Source organism: Galeopterus variegatus, unplaced genomic scaffold (assembly GCF_000696425.1).
Source record: "Galeopterus variegatus unplaced genomic scaffold, G_variegatus-3.0.2 Scaffold4458, whole genome shotgun sequence".
Lineage (NCBI taxonomy): Eukaryota > Metazoa > Chordata > Mammalia > Dermoptera > Cynocephalidae > Galeopterus > Galeopterus variegatus.
In genome coordinates, this window is record NW_007730569.1 from 31,618 (window position 1) to 41,564 (window position 9,947).

A 9,947-nucleotide genomic window follows, 5' to 3' on the forward strand; every position below is an offset into this window, starting at 1 on the left:
GGGAGTGCCGCCGCGCTTCCCAAGCGGCGCACTATCCAGTGCGCCACCGGGCCGGCCCTCAGCCCTTGTGTTTGAGAAAGTATCCAGTGCCAAGAAAGGGGCCTAGTGTGCAATGCCATTGTAACTGGGGTGAGCTGACTGGTTTACCCGTGGACTGGAACATTCCGTTATTGCACTGACAGTATCGCTGGGCAAACGCCTCCATCATCCGGTCAATCTTCTGGGCCTCTCCGGGTAGCCGGAAGCTCCACAGGAACTGCCTGAGTGGTGAAGACAGGGTGGGTTCCAGAACTTAGGGCGACGATTTGTTTCTCTGTGAACTGTTAAGCTGCCAGTGATTTCTGATATTAAAGGGTAAAGGAACGCCTGCCGGGCTCCAGTGCTCTGTTACGGCAGCTCTGAACAGGTGCAAGCTTACCATTCTGCATTGCCACTATCTTAACCCAAGGTAAAGGACTGAGGGAAAAACGAACAATTAAGACTTTTGTATTCAAAAGAATACACAGACTGAAATATAGATAATGCTCATTTTAAATAAACTCCAATTTCCAGAAAACAGGATAGCAGGAAAAGAGGAGATATTCTTATCAAAGCATTCAAACCGATCCCTTATGTCAAAAAGACCCGTGGCTAACAGGTTCAATTCTGGATTATTTTCATCTTATCTAAATGACAGTGCAAAATATGATGCTATTATTTACACCTACAGCAGTGAAAATACAGAATGACAATTTCTCAGACGGCACAAGGTATTAGATTTAGTAGAAAACTAAAAAATAACTTTATTTTTTTCTTTCTAGAACGAAATGAAATGCACAACTACCCATTCTAGGGCAGGAATTTAAAGGGTTTTCTAAACTGAACATTAGAAAAGATTTCAAAATGTAAGTATTCATCAATTTCCAAAACTTCAAATGTAAAACCCAAGAAGAGCTTTACAGAATTGGCTTTCAAGACATGTCCCATCATTTAACTTCCCTGGCCCATCCAATCATTTTCAATCACAGGCCAATCGATTGCTTTCTTTCAAAATACCTCAAGATAATTCAAAATAATTCCCTAAACATGTCCTTTCAATAGAATGTGACTCAGAACCAACACAAGGTCAAAGACCTGCCTCGCACACCTTCCAAGGGGCTTGCCTGGAGAATACTCACCGCAGAGCCTGGACCAGGTTGAGATCAGTGAACTCATGCAGCTCCACAAACGCATGAAGAACCTGGATGTTAAACTCATCTCTATCAAGAAAGATAGAAAACACAGGAGAAAGTGGAAGTCAGACACTGACACGGAGATCCTAGACCCTCCCAATCCCCATCAGGCAGCATCTCCCCACTGAGTCCTGCAACACGTGGCCGTCCACATACACAGGGTCAGGAAGAAGCCTGTCTAGGTCTGTTTCCCGGCTAAACAAGCACAATGCCCCCATGCCACCAGGTCAGACCAGCTAAGTTCCCCATAACAGCTGCCCCTCAATGCCATGTGGCTACTGCTGTCTTAGAACAAAATCACACAGTTCCTGACCAGCTTCTCCAGCACATGTGCATCCTTGAGGTCTTACCTCTCCCCCAGGTAGTCGCCAATGGCGGTTTTGTTGAGCCCTTCACCCTTGTACAAGAACTGGGCAATGTCTTCACAAGTGTTCTTCAGCAGATCGTTCTCTATCAAGAACTGGATCCCCTAGAAAAAGACACCAAAGATGCCAGAGAGGCTTAGCCCAGAAACAGCTAGAAAGAAGGGGACAGGGCAGAGGAAGAATCGGGTGTGGGTGCACTGGACCCAGAGTGTCTAATAAATGTTGCTGAGTGACACACAGGGTCGGGGGGACTTATGGTCTGGGAACAGGGCCACCACATGACATCTGTCTATAAAATGGTGGCATAAACGGTAACGCACGGGGAAAAAGCTCATCTTTGGGTTCTTCCTGAGCCCTGTGCAGAAACCCCCTCTTAAGGGCCATGGGCTACTTCTGCTCCCTCCCACTTACCTTTTTAGGGTCCATATTGAATTTCTTCCTGCCCACGGCAACCTGTTTGTTTCTCTGCATGTTTTTCCTGTAAAACAACCACCACAGCCATTTTAGTACTTCAGGGAACTGGGAGGTTTTGAAAGACTAATATAGTTCCCACATGCATCCACTGATTTATGGGAGGTTTTGCAAGATCTCTGCAAGAAAGCACCAGGCATGACTGATCTGTGTAAGGTCCTCTGAAACATGACCCTGGCTCTTGCTAATCTTCCACCCCAGATCACTGGTTTTCTTTTTTAACATGATTCTTTTTAAAAACTTTATCAAGGTAGAATTTACTTAGCATATAATAAACCGATTTTAAGTGCATTTTTAAAACCTCCTCCAGTAATTCTGGTCTGCACCCAAGGTCGTACACCACTGCCATCGGTGAGAACAGTAACTTCATAATTTCAGGGAGCAAAAAAATTGCTCAGAAATAAAATCATAAAATGTTCTCGCTTTGAGGAACAAATGTCTTCTCTGGCTTAACCACATGGAGAGGGGAATGTACTCCTCAGTGTTGGAGGTTCTGGAAGAAACACCTGAAGACCCTGCGTAGTATCAGAACATCAGGCATAGGATGGGCAGGGATCCCTCGCGAACTGTTTCCTTCAGGAACAAAGTCACAGATGGAAGGTACAGTTTAATGTCAGCTAGGAAGAGGGGTTGTGACCAGATATCTAGAAATCCCTGTTTAAATGGTAGTCTATAATCATTTTTTCTAAATCCAGAAAGATTACTTTGAGCAGTATTTCCAAACAAATACCACAAAGAAAAGCCTGTTTTCTGATTTCCAGTAAGAGTCGGGTGGCAGCTCCAGAGGCACCTACAGGTTCAAGACGGCTGACAGTGCTCAGCTTCTGTGCCTCGCTGAAGCCTTGCCTGTGGCCACCAGTACGCACACTCCCAGATCCCTGCCACCTGACTGCTGGAACGCTAGCAGATGGCGTGCTAATTTCATGAGCTGGGGCTCACTTCGACCCAGCACCGAGACCCTGCAGGCCCCGCTTGGGCCCAGGCAGCCGCTTCTCTAAGAGGCTCGTCTGTTCTCCAGATGGGTTCAGCGCCCAGCCAGGGTATCCAAAGCAAAACAGCTACGTCACACTGCTGTGTCACCTTGGCTCACTGACGTGCATAAACTTCAGAAAGTTTTAAATCCTGCAGTATGTGAGTGTGTTGCTTCAACTTGATTTCATTTCCGCAACGTGCTGGCATCAGGTCTTTGATTAACAACATGAGCACTCTCTGGCGGAAAAACCAGAACGAATGGAACACCTGTCTGAGGAACACCTCCACACTGAGTCCTAGAACTACCTAAACAGTTTCTCGGGGATCTGCAAGATAACTCCTGTCAGGCCTTTCAATGCTGGAAAACCATTTTAAGTTCCAGATTAAAAAATTTTAAAAAATCACCTAATTACCACTCCCTGACTCACAGCTTCAGATGCAGCTGATGAGGGGAGGTTACAAGTCTTTCTAAATTCGCTGAGTATTTTAGGTGCCTAATCGTGCATGTTCCTTGTGTCTTCCTTGCCTTGGTGTTCTATAATAACACACAGGGAATAATCAATCAAGCCAAAAGGAACAGCCAAATTCCGGACATGTGTGGAGATACCAAAATGTTAATCATGGTCTTCTCTCGGATGTGTATTATGGGGAATTTGTTTTCCCCATACGTTTCTGTATTTTACCAATTTTCTGCAGTAAGCAGGTATTTCTTTATAATCAGGGAAAAGCTTTTTTTCCCCATTTTTAGAAATGAGGTGTAATTTACATTCAACAAAATGCGCACATCGTAAGTGTACAGCCCAACGTGTTCTGACAAGTGTATGACCCCTGTCACCGCCACTGCTAATGTGGAATCCTCCCTTTGTCCCTGCAAGTTTCCCCATGTCTCTTCCTAGTTGGGCACTCCACCCCGATCCCCTCAGAGGCAGCCAATGCTAGGATTTCCATCATCACAGCTTAGTTTTATCTGCTGCAGAACCCCCTGAACGGAAGCATACACTGCGTGTGGCTTATACTCGGCACAGTGTTTGTGAGGTTCATCCATGTCTCTGTGTGTTAGTAATTCAATCCTCTACACTGCTGAGCATATTCTACTTTTGAAAATTAACCCGAACAACAGTCTTCCATGAGGACTTTACAGATAAAGACAATAAACTTATTGACCAAACAGCTAAAACTAATAGTGATAATATTCTATTTTCTCAAGCTGTTTATCCCTTCACCTGTCGGTAGATATGTAGGGTATTTCCAGTTTTTGGCTACTTTAAATGAGAATGACGTAAGTATTCTCATACAAGTCTACTTCTGGATATGTTTTCACTTTTCTTGACTAAATACCTAGCAGTTGAGTTGCTGGGTCACAGTATGAGCATATATTTAACATCATAAGAAACTGCCAAACTGTTTTCCCAAATGGTTGTACCACCTTATTCTCACCAGCACTCGCCAACGTGAGGCGCCTCCTGTCTTTTAAACTTTGGCCATCCTAGGGGGTGTGAAGTGGCACCTCATGGCAGTTGTAAGTTTCATCCCCTTATGACAAACGATGTTGACCATTTTTCATGTGTCTATTAAAAATATAGCTTCTTCTGTAAAGTGCCCATTCAAGGTTTTGCCCATTTTTTATTTGGGTTGTCTTTTTTTATTATTAAATGGAATGTATATTCTGGATACAAGTCATTTTTCAGATATTTGCATGGCAAATGTTTTCTCCTAGTCTGTGGCTTGTCTATTTCTTTCTTTTAACAGTTACCTTTTATAAGAGCAGAACTTTTACTTATTTATCCCTTCACCTGTCGGTAGATATGTAGGGTATTTCCAGTTTTTGGCTACTTTAAATGATATTTGCATGGCAAATGTTTTCTCCTAGTCTGTGGCTTGTCTATTTCTTTCTTTTAACAGTTACCTTTTATAAGAGCAGAACTTTTACTTTTTTTTTTTTTTGTGACCGGTAAGGGGATTGCAACCCTTGGCTTGGTGTCGTCCACACTGCGCTCAGCCAGTGAGCGCACCGGCCATCCCTATATAGGATCCGAACCCACGGCGGGAGCGCTGCTGCGCTCCCAGCGCCGCACTCTCCTGAGTGAGCCACAGGGTCGGCCTAGAACTTTTACATTTTGATGAACTCCAATTTGTCCATTTCTTTTAAGCTACAATTTTCTTAAATGGAGAGTAAGAAAGCTGTAACCCAAAACACCAAACTGACAATACAGAGACTGGAAGTGATGACCTGGCTGCTTTCCGAGGAGCAAGCAGCTTCACTGATCCCTAATGGCATGACTGCATGAGTGTAAAATAACAAATCAAATGGTCTTACGAAGCCAGACAGGGAGACTTTAGGCTTAGAAAAATACAGACACAGAGTGAGCTGGAAACAGCCTGTTCATTGCATTAAGCAGTTAGAAAATGGTCTGGGAACCCTATTCAAAACTAAACTCTCAAAAGTCACTAACATTTCACATAATTTCATGAAATTAAAAGAACACAAATGGTCCTTGTCACTTTACACTGTAATTTCATTTCTACACTGTCTTTGCTTAAGCATTAGGAAGGCACAAATAGCTTGCAATTATACCCAGACATAAGTGGGTACTCCAGGCCTTCTGAAATTACACTAGTGGCATTCATTAAGCTTTCCCTTTACACAAAGGAAAAAGAGAAACCTTAAGATACAAACACAGTGGACAACAGAGGGGAAGAGACAGTAGTTGACACAAAAATTTAAGAGGAGTTCGAGGCTTTCTGGGACCTTTGAGGTTCTCTAGTTCAATCTTTCAAACAATGTAAAAGGCTCCTATATTCAATAGCCCTTGCAGTGAAGGCTGGAGGCAGAAAGTGTGGGTATGTATGTGCTTGCTAGAAACAGGACAGAAGCCTCACTGTCCCCTGCATGTGCCACATAAGCTCGATGAAGGGCTGGGTGCTTTGAGCAGCTACCACACCCCGCTCGTGCTTCTGTGGACCCCAGGTTCTCAATTTCATGGGTGCTCTGAGCAGCTACCACTACCACCACGACCACCTGCAGCAGGGCAGACTCACCGTTCTTCTGTGGACCCCAGGTTCTCAATTTCATTGGCCACCTCTGCTATCTCATCCTTCAGCCTCTACAAAACAGACAGTCCAGAATTACCACGAGAGGAAGATACAGACCAAAGTAAAACTGCTGAAAGCTCATCTAACTCCCTCCAACTAAAAACAAAATAAAAAAAAGCAAAATGAAATAGAATAAGACCAAAAAAATCCAAAAAAGTGGATTAGGAAAATTCATTTATTCAACAAACACTTACCGAGCTCCTACCAGATAGTAAGCCCCCTAGGGGACTATAAAGGTAGAAAAAGATACAGTGTCTTTTTATTGAGCTCCTGACCTCAGAGAGTTTATAGTCTAGGAAACAAGTTTACGGCATATATACTACGTAAAAAATGTATATTCCACCGAATGGCTGCCTCACTACAGTCTTTCAGAACAAATCTGCTGCCTCTAACACAAGTGTGCTGGAAGATGCACAGGACAGTCTTCTACCCAAATGCCCAGGCGGATGGCACAGGGCACACCTGATCCGACTCACGGTGGGCCCACAACTGCCTTCCCTGCTCCAGCACGCCCTCGGTATGAGGGGCTGCTCACAGTGAAGGGGGCTTGAGTGGAGAACTGCTCAGCTTTCCCAGCACTGCCCGTGAAAGGGGAACAAAGAATCAGGGCAAACTATCAGGATACATACAAACCAAGCTGAGCATGCCAAGTCCCCTCGTTTACCCACTCCCGATGTTTCATAAAGAGTTCTAGAACATTTGCCACTGCAAGGCTATAAAACTCCAACTAATGCTTCTTTGACTGGCTTACTTTCCACAAAGTGTGGCAGTTAAGTAAAGGAACTAGGAAAAACAATAAAATTGCTATGACTGACTATCTCTATAGAACAGAAATTACACAAAGTCCTTTATAAACATTAGCTCATTTAATCCCTACAAGCACCTGTGAAGTAGGTGTTTTCCTTCTTATCTTACAGGTGAGGAAACTGAAGTTCAAAGAACCAAACTCCCTTATCTCGAATTACTCAGCTCACAAGTGGCAGAGCCACGACCTGGACCTGACGCCGGAGATCTGACCGCCTCTCCTCGCCCGTACTCCACTCGGCGCTGGGAAACAGAGCAGTGAGAACTTGGCTCAGGTGACAGGAGACCTTGGGGTCACTGCAGCTCTGACCACTGGCCGGCTGCGTGAACCTTTACAAACCACTGAACCTCACTGAGAGTCTATTTTCTCACCTGTAAAGCATAAGGCAGTTATCAGAGCGGTACTGAGAGCAGGTCAGAACGTCTTGAGAAGACGCCCTGTAAAGGACACCCTTCCGCACAAACAGAACAGGTCACTCCTGGTTTCACATCGGAGAAGCACCGCGATGCCCCCTACCTAGACACGAGCCCCTGACCTGCATTTGGCCCCTACCTGGACACGGCCCCCTACCTGGATGTCAGCTAGCAGCTCCTGCTTCCTCCGCCGGATGTTCTCCAATTCTTGACGCTCCTCTGCAGTCAGGTCACTGGGAACTGTAACGTAGAGAGAAATGTTACCAAGAAAGCTTCTATCACACCAAAAAGAAAGTAAAACCCACAGATCACATGAGGAGAAAGATGCCGGGAAAGCAGCAGGGAGCCAGTCTCCCAAGTGACCCCACAGGGAACAGCACTGGCTCCAGTGCTCAACAGTTTCACCAAAGGAAGGCAGGACCTGAAGTCACACGGAAAAGCTCTGAGAAACGAGCCTCAGAAGGAAAATGGGGGGGGGATGGGGAGGTAAGGCAGGCCACTGCGCACGGAAGAGGCTGAGTCCCAGCAGCCTGCCCGGCCCTGGCCACCGTGCAATCAGTCTCTCCAGGCCCCGGCTCCTTGTGCTCCAAAACGGCACGCACCACCTTACCTAAGCCCAACTCCAACATGGAAAGATGCCCACAACCCCAGGGTAGGGGAGGCAAGGTGCAAAGCGGCATCAACGAATAGTTTTGGGCCATTTCTGGGAAAAGGGAAAGGGGGAGACTGTGTGTGCACAGAGAAGAAAACATAGAAGGACACACACCAAACCGAAAACAGAACTAACCCTGGGGACTGGGATTACGGGACTCTCTCCTGCTTCATACCCTCCTATGTTCCTTGAATAATGTTTTTACATGCGCTCTTATCATCAGAAGTGAGTTACTTAATTCCCAACACAGTCCTCCCCACAAAACGCTCCTGCGGTCCTCCAGTGACTTGGTCACCCTTGCCTGTACACACAAAGGCTGGGGACAGCCGCCCTCTCAGATGACCCTTCTGAGAGGGCTGTGGGAGGCCACGTGGGCAAAAGGGAAGAACAAGCGAGACTCAGGCAAGCCGGGTACAAGCCGAGCTCCAACCTGCTGCAGACCAAAGCAGGTCACTGCAGACAAGCTACTTAGCCTACTGGGGCCACGTTTTGTCATCCACAAAGTGGACATGCCATCACTCACTTCGCAGGGCTGCTGTGAGGACGAAGTAAAATAGAGTAACTCAAGTGCCTCGAACCCTGCCCTGGTGCTTAGAAGGAGCTCAAAAGCCCTGGCTCCTGTTCCCTCCATGGGAAGGGGAATATGCAGGTCCTTCCATCCTCTCAGGGGGTGTGTGAGCTGGGGCTGCACTGTACGACAGGGTGGGCCCGAGTCCCGTGCGACACTGAGCACTCAAAGAAGGGACAGTCCAGTTTGAGATGTGCTGTACATACAGGGTACACACCAGACTGTCTACAATAAGTAAAATATTTCATGAACAATATTTCGTGTTGATTTCGCATTGATAAAATAATAACTCAGAAAATAAAATACCATTTTAATTGATCTCACAGGGGCTACTAGGTAGTAAAACTGCATTTGTGGCTCATACATCTCTGCGGGACAGCACAAAGTTGGAGCAACGCCTCTGCTTGAGAGCACAGCTAGGACACACAGACTCTGCCCGAGAGCATAGCTAGGACACACAGACTCTGCCCATGGCACGGAAACTTAATCTACTACATTCAGGGAGCAGTTACTTTCCCCAAATATTTCATAAAAATCACTTAAGACAACAAAAGGGGGTAGAAACAATAGACCACAACGAAGCTTACAGCACAGGTTAACTAGCCACATCAGAAAAGGTGATTTTTCACCCAGATTTTCCCTACCCTCCTCTAGAAAAGCATTGCTTAGACTTCTCCAAGATTCACAAGAGATGCATTTTATGTCACAACCCCATCTCCCCACACACGTGTCAAATATAATACTTTACCATGTGAAATGCATTGACATTCTCTGTGATTTCACTGTTAGTTTTCTTAACAGTGGCTGTAGTCCACCAAACTGACTTCGGAGCCCACCTAATGCACGGAGTCCTGCAGTGTAAAAAAACACTCCTCTAACTTAAGAGGCTGGAGGAGACAGTCACTCTGAAGATTCCAGCAGACCACCTAAATCCAACCCAGGCCATCTGCCTAAGAGCAGGCCTCAAACTGCGCCCTGAGGACTTGGGGGTGATTATTCCAACAGCTGCTTCAGGAGAAAGACAAGTAACAAGTCACCTCTGGTTAAAGCGAAAACCACTCAGAAAACAGCACGACCTCCACGGGTGCACGCCCCATTCTAGAGCTTAAGCGAGCTCGTTCTGATTTTTCTGGGCTTCACAAATCAGAATTTCTAGCCCATGAAGACTAGAAGTTCCCTTTAACAAACTAGAAGACAAATGTTCATTCTACTACAACATTGTTTTAAAATTTTGAGGCAACAGTTCATTTTTTAAAAACAGTTATTCCATGGTGGGAATCCATAACTGGGATTTGATTTTGAAGCTACAGACCTGGCTTAATCAGATCATGGATGAGTTTCTTTTTTTTTTGTCTTTTGTCTTTTTTCCGTGTCCGGCAACGGATCGCAACCCTCAG

The 9,947-nt window shown here is 45.6% G+C and overlaps 1 protein-coding gene across 3 annotated transcripts in view; it reads right to left on the reverse strand.

Annotated features, from left to right (window-relative positions):
* The window catches only part of CYTH1 (cytohesin 1), a 36,322-nt gene that overhangs the window by 17,076 nt on the left and 9,299 nt on the right, over window positions 1-9,947 (reverse strand). For all 3 annotated transcript variants that reach the window (XM_008587585.1, XM_008587584.1, XM_008587583.1), the window contains exons 2-7: window positions 7,488-7,570; window positions 6,059-6,123; window positions 1,988-2,054; window positions 1,562-1,680; window positions 1,158-1,238; window positions 148-260 (exon numbers count right to left, since the gene is read on the reverse strand). In XM_008587585.1, the coding sequence (XP_008585807.1) occupies window positions 148-260; window positions 1,158-1,238; window positions 1,562-1,680; window positions 1,988-2,047 (373 nt within the window). In that variant the 5' untranslated portion in view covers window positions 2,048-2,054; window positions 6,059-6,123; window positions 7,488-7,570. The remainder of the gene's footprint in view (window positions 1-147; window positions 261-1,157; window positions 1,239-1,561; window positions 1,681-1,987; window positions 2,055-6,058; window positions 6,124-7,487; window positions 7,571-9,947) is intronic.